The sequence below is a fragment of the Loxodonta africana genome, chromosome 10 (genome assembly GCF_030014295.1).
Source record: "Loxodonta africana isolate mLoxAfr1 chromosome 10, mLoxAfr1.hap2, whole genome shotgun sequence".
Classification (NCBI taxonomy): domain Eukaryota; kingdom Metazoa; phylum Chordata; class Mammalia; order Proboscidea; family Elephantidae; genus Loxodonta; species Loxodonta africana.
Genome location: NC_087351.1, coordinates 10,465,837 through 10,485,457, shown reverse-complemented (window position 1 = coordinate 10,485,457; position 19,621 = coordinate 10,465,837). Strand labels below are relative to the sequence as shown.

The following is a 19,621-nucleotide window of genomic DNA, read 5'->3' as shown; positions in this document are numbered from 1 at the left end:
TCTTAAATTTTAGCCATTCTCCTGGGCGTATAGTGTTATCTTATTGATTTGTAGGAGTTGTTTATATATCCTGTACAAGTGTTTTACTATTATATGTACTGCAAACATCTCCTCCCGTCTGGGTCTTGCGATGTCTCTTGATTTTAATGGAGTCCCATATTGATCTTTTCCTTTATGAACAGTACTATGTCTTATTTAAGAAATCTTTCCTATCCTGAGGTCAGGAAGATACTCTCTCATTTGTAAAAATATATGTGAGCTTGTAATGTATATTGTCCTGCAGCTTCCTTTCTTTTCCCACGAAAAGTCTAGAGTTTAATAGAGAAATGATGGCCTAATAAGTGAATTCTCAATCATCTTATCTATCTTTTAGCTCAGTGTTTTTAGTACCATGATTACTGAAATCCCATGAAATGAAATTGAGATCTTGAATTCAGATTTAAAAATATTACTATATATTGTAAACAAATAATGAAGCAAATTAATGATTTTCTATTGCTTGTCTGTTTATAGGCTGCCTTGCTGGCTCTTCAAGAAAATGGACTAGAAGCAACCACAGTGAAACAGGAGCACTTTCTAAAATCACTTAAGACTGTAAAACCGTCCTTAAGTCACAAGGACTTGACTTTATACGAAAACTTATTTCAGAAACAAGAACTGTTCTAATTTAAGAAGATATTTAAAAATTAGTTTACACCCTTATTAAAGAATTAATTGAAATGTGAACTTGCCCTATGGTTTGCAGCTTCACATTTTTAGAGTATTTGTATTTATATTATTTCATGTAAATAAATAATTTGTGTCTGATAAGCAAGGATTTCTCTTATCTCTAAAAGGTATATTAAAATGCCATGATTTAAGAGATAGTATGTGTGTGTATATTTTAATTTTGTTGTGGTAGTTTTTGTTTTAGTTGATTGCTTTTTTAACTTTATTTTGAAATAATTTCAAACTTACAGAAATGTTGGGAGAATAGTGTCTTAGTTATCTATAGTGTCGCTATAACAGAAATACCACAAGTGGATGGCTTTAACAAAAAAAATTTATTCTCTCATAGTCTAGTAGGATAGAAGTCCAAATTCAGGACATCATCTCCAAGAGAAGGCTTACTCTCTCTGTCGGCTCTGGAGGAAGATCCTTGTCATCAGTCTTCCCCTGGTCTAGGAGCTTCTCTATGCAGGAACCTCAGGTCCAAAGGACACACTCTGCTCCCGGCGCTGCTTTCTTGGTGGTGTGAGGTCCCCATATCTCTCTGATTGCTTCTTTCTTTTATATCTCAAAAGAAACTGATTTAAAACCTACTCTTGTAGATTGAGTTCTTCTTCACTGACATAACTGCCTCTGATTCTGCCTCATTAACATCATAGAGGCAGGATTTACAACACATGGGAAAATCACATCAGATGACAAAATGGTGGACAAACACGATACTGGAAATCGTAGCCTAGCCAAGTTGACAGATATTTTGGGGGAACACAATTCAATCCATGACAAACAGTATAAAGAACTCTTGTATACTTTTAAGTTCACCAGTTTCTAACATTTTGCCACATTTGCTTTATCTGTAAGAGTCTGTATCTATATCTACCTGTCTACACACATATACACAATAGTTTTCTGAACCATTTGAGAATGGGTTGTGTACACTGTGCTACTTTACCCTTTAATACTTCAGTGTACATTTCTTACAAATGAAGATCTTTATACCACCACAGTACAATTATTAAATCAGGAAACTTGACGTTGGTTTAATATTTTAATACATTTTCCAAAGTCCAGTTTCATGAGTTGATCCAATCAGTTGTTGCTCTCATCTCCTCTTGGTCTTCTCTTTTTTCTCTCTCTCCTCTCGTCTCCTTCCTGCTGGCCTCCTTTACTCTTTCCCTTTCTCAGATTATCCTTCCAGGTTTTCTTAATAAATTCATATCTGGTAAAAGGATTTTGTTATACCAGGTTTTGCATCCTGACCAAATCTGACTGGCTTTTGTTTTGTTCTGCAAAGTCAGGGTTTTGTTCTCAACGTCTCTCCCGATCACGTCCAGTCACTGTTTCGGTTTGGCGCCGTCAATATCAAATGCACAAACGGTTCTTGCTGACCAACACCAGGTGTATCTTATATTCAGATGAGTTCCAATAAAAATAACTTTTTTTCTCAAAAAAAGAAGAAAAACAGGTAGTATATAATAAATTCCTATCTAAAACTTTTTCCCCGTTACAGTATCCAGTCTAGCATCACACACTGCATTTAGTTGTCATGCCTCTTTCAATGGCCATCAGGTCAGCTCCAACCCATGGCGACCCCTACGTGTCAGAGCAGAGCTGTGCTCCATGGGGTTTTCAATGGCTGGTTTTTCAGTAGATCACCAGGCCTTTCTTCCAAGACTCCTTTAAATCTGAGAGTTCCTCAGCCTGTAACATTTTTGAAGAGTTTAGACCAATTATTTTATAGAATAACTTTATATTTTATGTAATTGTAATTATATACGGGCAGACTATTTTATGGAATAATTGGTTCCTTGGTTTGTGTGTGATGCCTCATCGTGACAGACGCAGGTATGTATCACCCAGTGGGACACAACATACGTGGTGGCGTGCCCTCAGCATCACACCGAGAGGTACGTGATGTCTACATTGTTGGTGATGGTAATTTTGATCACTTTATAATATTGCCTGGTTTTTCCATTCTATAGCTGCTATTTTGCCTTTTTAAATTATAATTATCTAGGAGAAAGATTATGTGTACATTTTTTTCCCCTTTATTACAAAAGGAATGCTAGAAAATAAAACAAAGAAAAAAATGTTTTAGTATTTAACTTCTGGTCCTTTATGTACATACAATTTTTTAAAACCAAAAAGGAATGACACTGCACAACTCTTAAATGTTTTTCTCAGCTCACCATATCTGGTAAACATCTTAAAGCGCCATTCTTCTCTCACGAGGTGCTGGGCGAACAGTGAACAAGACAGACGTGGCACCGGCAGGCCACCGGGAGAAGACACCAGGGAAGTTACACAATGAACTAATCTATGCTGAGCAAATCCAAGAAGCCAGACTATATGAAGAACGTATTGTGGCATCAGGATTGGAGGAAGACTCATTCAGAACCTGCAATACGCAGATAACACAACCTTGCTTGCTGAAAGTGAAGAAGACTTGAAGCACTTGCTGATGAAGATCAAAGACCACAGCCTTCAGTATGGATTACACCTCAACATAAAGATAAAAATCCTCACAACTGGACCAATGAGCAACATCATGATAAACTAAGATTGAAGTTGTCAAGGATTTCCTTTTACTTGGATCCACAATCAATGCCCATGGAAGCAGCAGTCAAGAAATCAAATGACATATTGCACTGGGTAAATCTGCTGCAAATGACCTCTTTAAAGTGTTAAAAAGTAAAGATGTCACTTTGAGGACTAAGGTGCACCTGACCCAAGCCATGGTATTTTCAATCCCATCATATGCATGTGAAAGCTCACAATGAATAAGGAAGACCAAAGAAGAATTGATGCCTTTGAATTATCGTGCTGGTAAAGAATGTTGAATATACCATGAACTACCAGAAGAATGAACAATTCTGTCTTGGAAGAAGTACAGTCAGAATGCTCCTTAGAAGCGAGGATGGCGAATCTTCATTTCACATATGTTGGACATGTTATCAGGGGAGACCAGTCCCTGGAGAAGGACATCATGCTTGGTAAAGCAGAGGGTCAGCGAAAAAGAGGAAGACCATTGACAAGATGAATTGACACAGTGGCTGCAACAATGGGCTCCAACATAGCAATGACTGTGAGGGTGTCACAGGACGAGGCAGTGTTTCATTCTGTTGTACAGGGGGTCGCTGTGAGTCAGAACTGACTCCAAGGCACCTAACAACAACAATGACAATGGTGAGGAGTGCTTCAGAAAAAGGGCTGGGTGCTCTGAGAGCATATATGATGCGTGAAGTACATGAAGCCATACATTTTAAACAGCTGTTGGGAAGTTTCCTATTTTTGAAAGGACCCGAGACTATTGGTTTGGCAATACCTTACTATTCGGAAATAATTATGGGAAAGACATTTATTGGTCCCATCCCATCAGGAGCAAAGGAGAATGAAGAAAACCTGAGACGCAAAGAAGATATCAGTCCAAAGGACTAATGGACCACATGAACAACAGCCTCCACCAGCCTGAGCCCAGAACAACTGGATGGTGCCCAGTTACCACCACTGACAGCTCTAACAGGGATCACAATAGAAGTCCCAGACAGAGTGGGAGAAAAATGTAGAACAAGATTCAGATTCACAAAAAAAGACCAGACTTACAGATCTGACAGAGACTGGAGGAACCCCATGGCCCCTGGGACACCCTGCTAACTCAGAACTGAAGCTACTCCTGAAGTCCGCCTTTCAGCCAAAAAGAGTAGGCCCTGTTACCCCATTTCTGTTGGTTTGATTTTGGCTCTTAGCAACACTATGGTGGTGCAGTGGTTAAAAGCTTGGCTGCTAACCAAAAGGTCAGCGGCTCAAATCCACCAGCCACCCTTTGGAAACCTTATGGGGCAGTTCTACTCGGTCTATATAGGGTCGCTATGCGCCACTATGGAAACCCTGGTGGCATAGTGGTTAAGTGCTACGGCTGCACACCCAAGGGTCAGCAGTTTGAATCCACCAGGTGCTCCTTGGAAACTCTATGGGGCAGTTCTTCTCTGTCCTATAGGGTCGCTATGAGTCGCAATCGGCTCAATGACACTGGGTTTGGTTTTGGTTTGGTTATGAGCCACTATGAGAAGAAAGTAGACAAGGGCTATAAAACAAACAATAAGAGATATGAGGAACGTGCTTCTTAGATCCATCGAGAATACGAGACCAAAGAGGAGACACCTGCCCAAAAGCAAAGACAAGGAGGCAGGAAGGGCCAGGAAAACCAGATGAATGAAAACAGGGAACCCGAGGTGGAAAGTGGGAGAGTACTGACACATTGCAGGGATTGCAAGCGATGTCACAAAACAATTTCTAGATAAATTTTTGAATGAGAAACGAATTGTGCTGTAAACTTTCACCTGAAGCACAATTAAAAAAAAAAAATTATTCAAAGTGATAAGAGTAGCCAGTAGAAAAACTAAAATTTGAAACATAAATTAGTAAAAATGGAAGGAGAAAGGGGGGAGGTGTGGTTAATTAAATCACAGCAGAGATGCAATTAAAAAAAAAAAACAAAACAGAGCAACACTGCAGTCAGGTCAGTTCCGACTCATAGCGACCCTGCAGGACACAGTAGGACTGCCCCATGGAGTTTCCAAGGAGTGACTGGCGGATTCAAACTGCCATCCTTTTGGTTAGCAGCCCAGCTCTTAACCACTGCACCACCAAGGCTCCAGGGACTCAATAGATCCTGTTAAAGTTAATAGATTAAGTAAGAGAGGTATATTACTTTTAAAAAAATGAAGGAAAAACCCTGTTTGATTTATAAGTATAAAATATAATTCAATTAAAATTATTGTAAGAAACTAACCACTTGCTTTCAAGAAATAGAGAAGCTACTTAAAAAACTAACTGAAATGCTATCTCCACTCCAGTTCTCTTGACTTTTCAGGATAAGGCAGCCATTGAGTCTTTGCCATCAGTAGACCTGATGTGCACTGGCCTCGACCCCTTAACCCAGACATCTATAGATCTGGGTCCCCGTACTGCCCTCAAAAAAGTTCCTAGTGAGCAGGCTGGAAATTCATTACTCACACTTTTGAGTTTTTATTTGAAAATATCTGTTTAAATTGTATTTATAACTTCTCAACAGAACTTGGAAAGTTCACGCGGACAAAGACCACGTGTTTCTTCTCACTGAAATAATAAATGATGAAGTCAGAGCGAGGACTTCTGTGACTAGGTTTTAATGTGCTCTGAGGGTGGCTCTGGGTAACTTCCGAAAGCTGTAATCTTAATCTGCAAGAAAATTAAAGCACTTCAACTTTTAAGCACCTTCTTTCTGGTATACTGGGAAGTGTGAACAGCTTTCCCAACACACTGAGCTCAGACTCCTTTCCGGGTCACATAACTGTCAGCCTTAAACCGTATAGTACAACTCCACCTGTCCCTCAAATTTAGGAAAGCCAAATATTATACACGTGATAAGAAGGCAGCCACTGAAGGATGATGAGGTGTCAGGGATAGTCAGAAATAATTTCAACAAAAAATATTTAATAAAAGAATTTTTTCTTATAAAGCACGAACTGGGCTGATTAAAATCAAAGGTTCAATTTGTAGGGTGGGGACCAAGCAGCCTTGGTTCAATGTACTTGCAGGCCTGGGTGGCAGCAGCTTAGAGAAGGCTATAGAAGCTTCTGGCAATTGAGGTGGGTGTGGAAGCTCCCCCAAGGGGTTATGGATCTCAGAGCAGCCCCTGGGAGTGATGGTGGTGAGTGGCTGGAGGGGATTCCCTTGAGGAACTGCAAGGGGTGGAGGGGTGGGAGCTGTGCCTGCTGCTATCCTGGTCATCCAGGCAGCACTGGCCTAACAGTACCTTCTGGGTGCCCCTGTCAGTGCAGGGCTGGGGTGCAAGGAGGACCCTGATTTCATCCTGCCCTCAGGTTGCCGGTGGTAAGGCTTTGAATTCTATTTTGGGGTGGAAAGTGTTATTATTGTTAAAAAAACTGGGTGACATGCTCAGATAAGTTCTTTTCTGGGTTGCTCTGCCCATAGCAACCTCAGACAAAAGGGCAAAAATACGAAAGCTCTTTTAGTCTTATACTGACTTTTGCAACGGTATTTTTATTGAGTAAATAATTTAAAAAAATTCGATTGCTGCATTTGCCTTAATATATGTATGTTTGCCTGACTGTAAAATATAATTTTGCCGCCCAAAGCAGTGTTGTAATTCTTTGAATCTAGGGAAAAACCAAGCTACATATTGACCTTGCATTTCTCAGAAGCTCGATAAACTTGGACATTAACCAAAAGAAGGGGGATGGGGCTTTCTGGGTTTGTCATTGCTGCACATAGAAATAAGCAGATAGGCACATTATATCTAACTACATATAATTTGTGAATTTTTAAAACTTTTTATTCTGATCATTTTCAAACATGCATAAAAAACAGAGTAGTATAGCAAACCCCCACATACCTCTCACCTAGGCTGAACAATTGTTAATATTGCTAAGTTTGTTTCATTTATTTTTTAGCTGAAGTATTTAAAGTAAGCCCCAGACCGTATTTCTCCCTTCAGTGTCTCTACATAAAGCCAAACCCAAAGCCGCCGAGGCGATTCCGACTCATAGAGACCCTATAGGACAGGGAACTGCCCCCATAGAGTTTCCAAGGACCGCCTGGTGGGTTTGAACTGCTGACCCTTTGATTAGCAGTCATAGCTCTTAACCACTACACCACCAGGGTTCCCATCTCTACATACAATCTCTAAATAATGACATCTTCTTACATAGCCATAGTACCATTATCACACCTAACAAAATTACCAATACTTCTTTATTGTATCTCCTATCTGGTTTATAGTTAGATTTAATTGCCCCCAAAATGTCTTTTTACAGTTGTGTGTCTATTGTATGTTCAGATGAATACTTCCCAACTTTGGTAAGCTTCCTCAGACCTCCTTAGTAGGAATTAATCACCTGTGTTTGGGTTAGAGTTATTTATAGGCACTAAATTGTAAACACCTTGCAAGTAGCTAAGGGCAGGGGGGAGAAAGCCTGTGGCATTTGGCGCCAGGCAGACCCCGGTTCTGACCACATCCCTGCCACCTAGGAGCTGTTTGTGACCGGAGCCTCTCTGAGCCTCAATAACATATCCCCGTTGCAAAATTATTGTGAGGAATCTGGCGCAGCGCCTGGCACACAGCCTCTGGTTTGGTGGGATTGCTGTTGGTATTTCTGTGGGTTAGCAGCCTCTGTCCATAGGGTCGCCATCGGTCCAGATCGACTCGACCGCCACATGTTTTTTGTTTGTTTGTTTGTTTTTTGGCAGTCTCTGTTCGAAATGAGGCTGCTGTTTAGGGGCGAATTAGAAGGGGCCTCAGGAGAAGCCAGCCTGAGAGGTCCTCTGCAGAGACAGACCTCCTCTTGAAGCCTTCGCAGCCCATTCATATTGTCTCTCCCCTCTCCCTTCCCCAGTTTTCTTAACGGAAAAAATTAGGATACCACGGGAGTTGTTCCGAACTGGCCTTTACAATTTTAACTGTTTCCACAAGCGCGTTGCATCCCATTTGGGCGTCTTTCACGTGATTAGATTCATTCCCATTTACCTACTTAGACCTAGGACGCCCCCTTGGGACTCGCTCCCCCTCCCCCTCAAGACCCCCTCCACCCCCGAGCCCTCCAGGCCCCAGGGGCGCGGGGAACGTCGGGGTCGGGGGACTCCGAGGGCCGGAGACGGCACGCGCCGGTAGCGGGTAGGACCGCGGCGAGTGCCCCGGCCGGCGGGCGCGGCGTCCTCTAGGGGGCGCCGAAGGCCGGGCGTCGCTCGCGCGAGGACGGCTGTCGGGCCCGCGCGCTCCCGGCCTCCCGGCCCGCGTGACCCGGCGGCCCGGCCCTGCGGCACTGCGGCGCGTATATAAGGTGGAGGGCGCGGCTGCGCTCAGCCCTGAACGTTGGCACCGTCCGCGCGCCGCCCGCCCGCCGCCAGGTGAGGCCACCGTTCCGGGAAGGCGGTGATGTGCGGCCTCCGGGAGGCTTTCGGAGCTTGGTGGACGTTTGGGCGCCCATCACATTGGGTCCTAGCGGCGGTTTGACCAATGTTTTGGATGTTTTTATTCTAGATTTGACATTCTACACTCAAGTCATCATGGCCTTTTTCCAGCTCCTGATGAAAAACAAGGAAGTAAGTTTTTAAAGCAATCTTATTAAAGATCATGACTAAAATGTGAATTTTTAAAGATGAAAAGGTAGCGCAGATTCTGAAGGACGTATAAAATGATATAGAGTTATTTTGCCGTATGTAGGATGTTTGAGATGGAAACATGTCAGCGTTCACCCTCAGCCTTTTATCCGTTAGCTCATTCCTTTGGTGGTGTTGGTGACGGCCGCAGCCAGCGGAGCCTCCTGGTTTGCTCTCTATTCCCTTCGGAAAAGCGATGTGATGTAAGTGGGCGCTGCTTACAAGGGCGGTGGTAGGTGTTGGGTTGACCTTCAGCGTATGACATACGGGGTAGCAGTTTCCTAGTTTTCTCCCGGGATAAGAATGTCAAATCATGAACTTGGGGCCAGGGCCAGAAAGCACCCTGATAGCAGAACACTTACAACTTTTAAGTGATGATATTAATAAATTAGTTGGTTTCCTTGTGTGTAAATAGCCTTTCATCCATTAGCCCTCCTCCATCTCCTCGGCAGTGAAGTAAAGTTTGATTTGATTTTTAAATTTGATTTTTTTTTTTAAGTTTTGAAATGTAAAGTTCTTAAAACATTGTTTTGGGGTATAAATCATCAAACCTAAATAATCATTTTAATTAAAAAGTAAAATGTTAACATATTGGAAAGATATTTCCTAATGTGGTAGAGTTGATAGATTCAGTTGTCTACAGTGAACCCAATAGCTTTGGCCATAAGGAGATAAAACACTACATGTCCTGGAATGTAAGAAAGATAAACTTGACATTGACCTTGGCCCAGTGCAGGGCTGGAGAGGGCAGTGCCTCTGAGCCAGGGGCAAAGAATCTCAGTGCGAGCTCATCACCTACAGAGCTCAACGAGCCCAGCACCTCCGCTGGCAGTAGAGACCCAGGGCAAGAACATTTTTGTTTGCTCTTAAGCCATTGTTATTTGGCTTGTCTACCCGATAATGGGAATACGGACCTCCCACCCTGCTTAGAGGAGTTGATCTTGATTTTTGAGCCCAACGGTGAAACTCCCTTAAGGATTCTGGGATTGATTTCCATTACTACTGAAGATTCCTGATGATTAACTAACAGATGAATGCTTAAGTATGCAGACTGGCTCATGTTTGTAGACCTAATAAGTGTTCGTTTAAAATTCACTTTAATGTTTTAATTAGCTTTCTTTGATTTTTAGCACTGATCGAAAAAGAAATCCAGAACCTTGGGAAACTGTGGATCCTACCGTACCTCAAAAGGTATTGCTGAATTAAAAGCAAGTGATTTATATTTAGCGCAAACCTTAGCAAGCCTGTTGGCAAATAAATTTAATACCTTACCATTTTAGGGTACCATTTCGTGTGGTGTTAAAGAGTGTTACGAAGTTTAGACATCTAGTTCAAGTCCTTGCTCCGTTATTAACAAGTGACTTCAGCCAGTTTAGGAGCCCTGTTAGTGGTTAAAGCATTTGGCTGCTAGCCAGAAGGTCAGAGGTTTGAACCAATCAGCCACTCTGAGGGACAAAGATATGGCAGTCTGCTTCCGTTAAGATGACAGCCTTCGAAACCCTATGGTGCAGTTCTACTCTGTTCTGTAGGGTTGCTATGAGTTGTAAATAATTTGAAGGCAATGGGTTAGACAATTTGGCTTCTCTCAGGCCCTGAGAATCTCTAAAATGGGCGTAATGATAATAGAGCTCTACCTCAGGGTTGTCAAAGAAGGGAGGATACACAGGCCATTACCATTAGTGCATGTTTTAGAGATGGGAAGAAGTGGTTCTTTGACTACAAACACTGGTGATGCTTTTTCTGAAAGGGAGCATGGACAGATCTCAAAAGGGGGACCTGAGGAGAAAGGTCAGATCCTCAACAAAACATTTTGTTTGTTTGTTTGAAGCTTCTCACAATCAACCAACAGTGGAAACCCATTGAAGAGTTACAGATGGTCCGAAAGGCATCCAAATGACCAAACGTCGCCTCTTCTTCTAAAGAGCACTCTATGAATCTAGTGGAAACACTTCTGCACAAACTAGATTGTGGACACAGTGTGCGGAAATGCTTCTGCTACATTTTTAGGGTTTACCTACATTTTGGACTTCGAATAAGGAATTAAAGGCAGTGCAGGAATAACCACATAGTCCAAAATTAACTTTCTGTGTTTATTGTTGTAAATTTCAGTTTTGCATGTTGAAATTTTTATGTTTATGATGTCTGAATGTTTTCCTTGAAAAGTGTAAAGATATGTAAATTAGATTATTGTCTTAATAAAGTACCGCTTGTGTAAGATTTCTTAAAAGATGCATATTTAAATGGAGGAGAAAATCTTTTTATGGGGAAAAAACACATTTCGAAGCACAAAACTTCAGCTTTTAAATAATAACCAGTGTAAACTTTTCTTCCAAATTCATTCATTCACCAGAAGTGTATTGAGCAGCAACTGTGGCCTAGGCACTGCTCTTATGCAGTCAAGACAAAGCAACGAACAAAACCAAAATGGGGAGGGATATAAATAAAAGATTGTTGAGGAAAATGAAGTGGAGGCGGGGCTGTGAGACCTGCATGAGGATTGGTCTTGGAGGGAGTGCTGAGACTCTGGTAGTGAACAGCAATGAGGGGTATGCTGAGATTGGCCCTAAAATGCCAAGGGCCATGACGGTGATGCTCCTGTGAGGGCTTTTGCCAGTCCCCTGGGGCCACTCTTCACTCTGGAAGGGGTGGCGTGAAGGCTGCGGAAGTCGCAGTCGTTCCCAACATGCTCCTGGGATCCCCCTTGGACAATCCTTCAAAATGGGACGAAGTAGAAAGTTGCTTTTCATTTTTTTTAAATTGAGACATAATTCAGATACCATAGTTTTCATCCTTTTAAAGTGTACAAGTTTTTAGTATATTCACAAAATTGTGCAACTAACTCCACTATCTAGAACATTTTCATCCTCCCATGAAGAAACCCCATACCCGTTAGCAGTCACTCCCATTTCTCTCTTCTCCCAGCTTCTGGAAAATACTAATAAACTTTACGTCTCTATGGATTTGCCTTTTTGACATTTCATGTAATACAACATGTGGTTTTTGTGTCTGTCTCCTTTTACTTAGCACAGTGTTCTCAAGGCTCATCTGTGCTCTAGCAGGTATCAGCATTTCATTCCTTTTTATGGTTGAGTAATATTCACTCTTCTCTTAAATTTCCACGTTTTTTAATTCATCAACTGATAGACATCTGGCTTGTTTCTACTTTTTGACTCTTATCAATAATGCAGTTATGAAAAGTCATAGGCAAGTTTTTTTGGTAGGTAATGTTTTCAATTTTCTTGAGTATGTACCTAGGTTCATCAACTTTTAAATAAAAATGATAGATAATTTTCTCTTAATTTTCATATGAATATAATGGAAATTTAAGAGAAGAGTGAAATTCTTATCATGTACACAGTAATAAAAAATAACTAGCCCTTGCCAGAGACTCAGAATTTCTGAAAGGACTAAGAAAAGCAAGACTACTTCCTCCAGCATTTGCTGCTTCCTTTCACCTCAGGTTCTCCCAGATGAAAAATCCCAGTGGTTGATCTCAGCAAATTGTATGTGCCAGTTGGGAAGCACATTTTTATTTGCTTAAGCTTCTAAAGTGGAATATGAGACCATTTAAACAAAACAAACGAAAAAATAAGCACTCCAGTGGTGGTTGGCCAGCTTGGAAAGCCAACTGTAGAAGTGTTTTTTGAGGGATGACTGTGCCTTTCAACACATGCCTGATTGAAATGCAGTGGCTTTATGGGGGTGAACGTGGCAATGGAAGAACCACGCAGCAGGTTTTTTAGGAAGAAACGTCAAGAGCCATGTTGACACTTCAATTCAAAAGATTAACTGATTATTTGGGTTGTGTTCTTGGCATTTTCCCACACATTTTATTTTGAAAATGTTCAACTAGGCAGAGAGGTTGCAAAATTAGTACACAGAATACTCACACTTTTTATAGAATTTTTTATCAGTTTCCCACATTTGCTGTATCTATCTATCTGTCTATCTGTATATATATATGCTTTTTAAAACGGAACCCTGTGAAAGTTAAGTTGCAGGCATCATCCAATTTTCCCCTAAAATCTTGAGCGTCATTGCCTAAGAGGAGGGACATTCTAGCTGACTACAATATCATTATCATCCCTAAGGAAATTAATGTTAATTAAAATACCATCTAACATATGATTTTTCATTTTCTCTAATTGTCTCAACAATGTCCTGTATAGCTTGTATGGCACAGTGGTTAAGTGCTCAGCTGCTAACTGAAAGGTCCGTGGTTGAAACCCACCAGCTGCTCTGCAGGAGAAAGATAATGGCAGTCTGCTTCTGTAAAGATTACAGCTTTGGAAACCCTATGGGGCAATTCTACTCTGTCCTGTAGGGTTGCTATGAGTTGGAATGGACTTAACGGGAATGGGTAGGCATTGTGTTGGCCTCAAGGATCTAACTGTCTAGGAAGGGGAGCCACACCTATGAACAAATCAAAGCAATACAGTAACGATAAAGCCAGAATAGAAAAGAGCACATGTCACAAAGGAAATCTTCCCAAAGAAGATGGATCCTGAAAGACTAATCATTAAAAAAAAAAATCATTAGACTTGAAAAATCAATAATTGGAAGGCAGGAAGGCAATCAAAGTAGAAGTGTGTATATGCCAAATCAGTGAAGCCTAAAATAGCATGGTGTCTTCTAGAAACTTGAAATAGTTTAATACAGGGAATTTAATATTGAAGTGTAAGTGGGAGAAGTGGCTGGGGAAAAAAAGCAAGTGGAGTGTGCAGGGCCTTTTATGCTATTATCCTGTAGGTACAAAGGAACTAGAAAAAGGTTTTAAGTTGGGGAGGGAGACAATAGTTTACTTATTGGAGAGGCAGCTGTAGAGCTGGAGGTTGGGGGTACACACTGAAAGGCACTTTGGTTGGAGGCCAGAGACCAGTTGCTGCCAGTGGTCCAGTAGACAGGTGGTAAGGGCCATGACTAACCAAGGCAATGGCTGAGGGAATAGAAATAAAGATGCATTTGAGAGCGACTGAGAAAAAATGAGAGGACCTCGAGGCTTATTGGATGTAGCTGGGAAGTGTCCAAAGTGATCACCAAATTTCTCACCTGAGTGGCTGCATGGGTGGTGGTGCCAAGATGGGGAATACAGGAGAAAAATAGGCAGCGCACGGGTGGATAAAGAAGATGAGCTAGGTTTTGGAATTGTTGCATTTGGAAAGCCCACGGAGCTATCTAGGCAGATGTGTCTGGAGCACAGGGAAGAGGTGTGAGCTGGAGGCAGGTTGAGTGGTCATGTAGGATGTGAACAGAGAAGGAAGATCCTCTGAAAGGTGTTGAGGAGAAATGGTTAGGGAAGTGAGAGGAGAACCGAAAGAGAAGTCATGGAGCCCAGAGAACAGAGAATGATCTTCCTCTCAGGAGATTCTGGTTTGCAATAAAACCAAAGGCCAAAGTCCATTGAATTTTATGGCCTTAAGCAAACATCCATAATTCTTGCACACAAAATGTGAAGCAAGCCTTCTTAATAAAAACATTAAAGCCACATTTTATATCACTAAAAACTGGGGTGAGATCTAATTAAATGCTCATTAATCATCATTTTTATTTTTTTTTTGGAGAAATCCTCTCCCGTTTCACTTGAGCCTTTGTAGTGAGAAAGTGAAAATACAGCAATCAGACCACTGTGCCACCTACTCATTGTGTTGCTTTAGATAAGCCTCGTTTTACTCATCCATAAACTTGGGATGATTTGGACCTACTTAGGGTAGTTGTGAAGATTATGTGAGGTAACCGCTATAAAGTGCCTAACATGACGCTTAACACAGAGGGTTCGGTAAGTATTAACTCCCTTCCCCCTTTTTTATGATTATCGCTATAAAGCAAAAAGCTCTTTTTTGTTTTTTTTATTGTACTTAAGATGAAGGTCTACACAGCAAACTAGTTTCTCATTAAACAATACACATACTGTTTTGTGACATTGGTTGCCAGCCCCATGACACGTCAACACTCTCACCTTCTTGACCTTGGGTTCCCCATTACCAGCTTTCCTGTCCCCTCCTGCCTTCTCATCCTTGCTGCTGGACTGTTGTGCCCCTTTAGTCTTATTTTGTTTTATGGGCCTGTCTAATCTTTGGCTGAACGATAAACCTCAGGAGTGACTTCATTACTGAGCTAAAGGGTGTCTGGGAGCCAGACTTTCAGGGTTTCTCCAGTCTTCGTCAGACCAGCAAGCCTGGTCTTTTTTTGGTGCATTAGAATTTTGTTCTACATTTTTCTCCAGCTCTTTCCAGGACCCTCTATTGTGATCCCTGTCAGAGCAGTTGGTGGTGGTAAAAAGCTTTTAATGTGTATAAAATTATATTCTTTTGTGAGTGGGAGCACGGCTGTTTGAAATTCATGCGTAACCTCCTCAGGGACTCCAGGTCCACCTTTGGTTCACAATGCCCAAGTATAAACCTATAAAAGAGTGTGTACACACCCATAGATGAATGCTTCTCATATCCACCCTCACCTACATAGATACCTGGCTACAGATAAGAAACCCTGGGCATATGCATACATAGATGACCTAGATCCCACATCTAGAGAAGGATACACACACATACACACACCTAGAAACAAATGTCTGTATTCTAGAAATCATTATATTCACACGAATACATTATATGTATTCTCACATTCAAAAGTAATGGCATGCAGGGTTTGGCTAAGTAGCTAGACAGACGAGAGCAAATGAGGGCTGATAGAAGAGGGTAAAATTGAGTGCATGTATCCAAGACAGCAATAGGAATGGAATTAGTTTTTCTGAATGTTGTCCCTTGTAATGTTTTCTTTTCCAAGCTTAAAAAGTGACCTCAGGTGTCTTAGGCTGGGTTCTCTAGAGAAGCAAAACCAGTAAAGCATGTAAATATATATATAGAGAGAGATTTATATCAGGGAAATATCTCATGAAGTTGTAGAGGCTGGAATGTCCTGAGTCCATGGGCCAGAATGGAGATCAGCAGGTCAGACAGCAGAACTCTTGCTCACAGGCTTCGAAGATCAATGAATCTCAAGATCAGCAGACAAAACAACAGGTAAGCAGCTAGCTCAAGTACCAAGAACTGGAGGTCAGATGAATAGGACCCAGCTGCAGAATCCAGAGCAAGCAAAAGCCCACAAGCCTTGCCAGAAAGTCCACTTATATTTAATGCAGGCCACACCCCCAAGGAAACTCCCTTTCAACTGATTGGCTATTCCCAGTGGATCCCTTCATGAAGTTGATCACATTATATTAAATCTCATCATGGAAGTGATCACATAATCATATGACTGCCAAACTGCATCATAACTGCCAAACCACTGAGAAACAGGACCCAACTAAGTTAACACACAGCTTTAACGATCACAGTCCACCCCTTGTCAACTTGGTACCTGTATACATCTCCTTAAAACATTTATAATCTCTGAATAAAGACTATTATAAAGTCGTACTGGTGCCTAACATGATACAACTAACAAAAATACAACTGAAAACACACTAGACCGGTTTACTTATATTTTATAAGTGAAGAAAACAAAAATATATGATGCACACATACAAGGCAGAAATAAAAATTACAGTCCTTTTTTTCTCAGTTGGTCAGGTGGTCGTAACTAGTATTTACAACTACTTTCTTCCAACACTCCTTCTGCATTCCCTTTGCCCTGAGCAAGCACCTCAGCTGGTCGTAGTTCATTGCCTTGTAGGATGACCCAAATCTTCATTCCTGAAGGATCTGGGCCATTAGTAGTTGTGTAAGAATTGGGTTGCTGTAGTTTTCCATTGACTTTAATCACAGGGCATGGTAGTACTAAGAGACACCATAAGGGATCACTGGCATCGCAGACATACTCTTCTTTGCCTCCATTATGTAATATCAATCTGATTTCCTCCAGGTAATCAGGATCGATCACAGCAGACAATATGGTAACTTTTCCTGTTGATCCAGAGGCATAAGGAGCCCAAAGTGCTGAGGTAGTATTCTTAACTTCCAGTTCAATGGTCTCATGGATGGAATTGTGTCCCCCCAAAATATGTGTCAACTTGGTTAGGCCATGATTCCCAGCATTGTGTAGTTATCCTCTATTTTGTGATTGATATAATTTTCCTATGTGTTGTAAATCCTAATCTCTGTCTGTGGTTAATGAGGCAAGATTGGATTATGTTAAAGAGGATTAGGGTACGATGTAACACCCTTACTCAGGTCACACCCCTGATCCAATGTAAAGGGAGTTTCCCTGGAGTGTGATCTACATCACCTTCTATCTTACAAGAGATGAAACGGAAACAAGCAGAGAGTTGGGGACCTCATACCACCAAGAAAGCAGCACCAGGAGCAGAGTGTGTCCTTCAGACCTGGGGTCCCTGTGTCTGAGAAGCTCCTCAACCAGGGAAAGATTGAAGACAAGGATATTCCTCCAGAGCCGATAGAGAAAGCCTTCCCCTGGAGCTGATGCCCTGAATTTGGACTTATAGCCTACTAGACTGTGAGAGAATAAATTCCTGTTTGTTAAAGCCATTCACTTGTGATATTTCTGTTATAGCAGCACTAGATGGCTAAGAATCAGTGATGTGCCTCCAGGTGGGAGCATTCCTCCCTTTGGAACTAAGACCTCTAGACCTGCAGAGCATGGCATAGGGTTGTAGGAACAGGATGCAAAAATTTTGCAAGTGAGTCACTAGAAGTAATAACAAATAGTGCCACTCCCATTTCCACCACTTGATTCTCAGACCTATGAATCCTGGCTATGGGAAAAACAGCACCATATATTGGACACGGATTTAGAGCATATACAGCCTCTTGGAAGACATTGTCCCAACCCTGCAAGGTATTGCCACTTAGCTGGTGCCATAATTGTGTCTTTAGAAGGGCATTCTATTCTGTCAAGTCAGCTGCTTCAGGATAATGGGGAACATGGTAAGACCAGTGAATTCCATGAGCATAAGCCCATTCCTGTACTTCGTTTGCTGTGAAGTGAGTCCCTTGATCTGAGATGATGCTGTATGGGATACCATGGTGGTGGATAGGCATCCCGTGAGTCCACAGATAGTAGTTTTGGCAGAAGCATTGCATACAGAAAAGGCAAATCCATATCCAGAGTGTCTATACCACTAAGAACAAAATGTTGCCCTTTCCGTGATGGAAGGGGTCCAGTGTAATCAACCTGCCACGAGGTTGCTGGCTGATCACCTTGAGGAATGGTGCCATTTTGGGGACTCAGTCTTGGTCTCTGCTGCTGGCAGACTGGACACTCAACAGTAGCCTTGGCGCATGGAAGTCCATGTTGCAGAGCCCATGCATAATCTTTATCTCTGCCACCATGGCCACTTTGTTCACGAGCCCATTGGGCAGTGTCAGGAGTGGATGGGGAAAGAGAATGACTGGTTTCCACAGAACATGTCATCCTATCCACTTGATTATTAAAATCCTTCTTTGCCAAGGTCACCTTTTAGTGAGCATGCACATGAGACACTAATATCTTCACTTCTTTGGCCCATTCAGAGAAGTCTATCCATGTACCTCTTCCCCATACCTCCTTGTCTTCAATTTTCTAGTCATGTTCCTTCCAAGTCCTTACCCAACCAGCCAAACCATTGGCTACAGTCCATGAATCAGTATGCAGCCACACATCTGGCCACTTCTCCTTCCAAGCAAAGCGGACAACCAGGTGCACTGCTTGAAATTTTGCTCATTGGGAGAACTTCCCTTCACCTCTGTCCTTCAGGGAAGCCCCAGAAAGGGGCTGTAGTGCTGCTGCTCTCCACTTTCAAGTGGTGCCTCCATATCTCACAGAACCATCTGTAAAACAGGCACAAGTTTTCTCTTCCTCAGTCAACCGATCATAAGGAACTCCCCATGAGACCATAGGTGCAGACTGGGAAGTGCAAGGTAATGTGACAGGAGTGGAGACCATGGGCATTTGGGCCACTTCCTCATGCAACTTGCTTGTTCCTTCAGGTTCCGTTCAGGCCTGATCTCGAATATGCCATTTCCATTTAATGATGGAGTGCTGCTGTGCACATCCAACTTTATGGCTTTGTGGGTCAAAGACAACATCCAGTTCATGACAGGCAGGCAGCTCAGGCTGCATGGTGACTTGGTGTCCCATGATTAAGAACTCAGCCTCAAAAGCTATTTCTCAAAAGGAGAGTAGTTATCTGCAGGAGATGGCAGGACTTTGCTCCAAAATCCTAAGGGTCTGTGCTGTGATTCACCAATACGGGTCTGCCATAGACTCCAAACAGCATCTCTAACAGCCACTGACACTTCCAGCACCATTGGATCAGCTGGATCATATGACCCAAGTGGCAGAGCCACTTGTACTGCAGCCTGAACTTTTGCAGAGTCTTCTCTCGGTCTGGGCCCCACTCAAAACCAGCAGCTTTTTGAGTCACTTGATAAGTAGGCCAGAGTAGCACATCCAAATGAGGGATATGCTGCTTCCAAAATCCAAAGTGGCCCACTAGGCATTTACCTCCTTTTCAGTTGCGGGAAGAGCCAGATGCAATGACTTATCCTTCACTTCAGTAGGAATATCTTTACATGCCTCACACCACTGAATTCCTAGAAATTTCACTGAGGTAGAAGGAGCCTGAATTTTTTCAGATTAATTTCTCACCCTCTAGCACACAAATCTTTTACCAATTAGTCCAGAATCATTGACAATTCTTTCTTACTAGGTCCAATCAGCATAATGTCGTCAATATAATAGACCAATGTGACATCTTGTGGAAGGGAAAGGCGATCAAGGTCCCTGCAGACTAAATTATGACATACGACTGGAGAGT

The 19,621-nt window shown here is 42.1% G+C and overlaps 2 protein-coding genes across 4 annotated transcripts in view; both read left to right on the top strand.

Annotated features, from left to right (window-relative positions):
* The window catches only part of AFG2B (AFG2 AAA ATPase homolog B), a 32,585-nt gene extending 24,298 nt beyond the window's left edge, over positions 1-8,287 (top strand). For all 3 annotated transcript variants that reach the window (XM_023539077.2, XM_003420127.4, XM_010599679.3), the window contains one exon: positions 514-8,287. In XM_023539077.2, the coding sequence (XP_023394845.2) occupies positions 514-666 (153 nt within the window). In that variant the 3' untranslated portion in view covers positions 667-8,287. The remainder of the gene's footprint in view (positions 1-513) is intronic.
* A 263-nt stretch (positions 8,288-8,550) lies between these two features.
* C10H15orf48 (chromosome 10 C15orf48 homolog) lies at positions 8,551-11,095 on the top strand. The gene is made up of 5 exons (XM_003420126.4): positions 8,551-8,616; positions 8,750-8,811; positions 8,986-9,071; positions 9,999-10,059; positions 10,697-11,095. The coding sequence occupies exons 2-5, from the start codon at positions 8,776-8,778 to the stop codon at positions 10,763-10,765; spliced, it is 252 nt and encodes an 83-aa protein (XP_003420174.1). The 5' UTR covers positions 8,551-8,616; positions 8,750-8,775; the 3' UTR covers positions 10,766-11,095.
* The last annotated feature ends 8,526 nt before the right edge of the window (positions 11,096-19,621 follow it).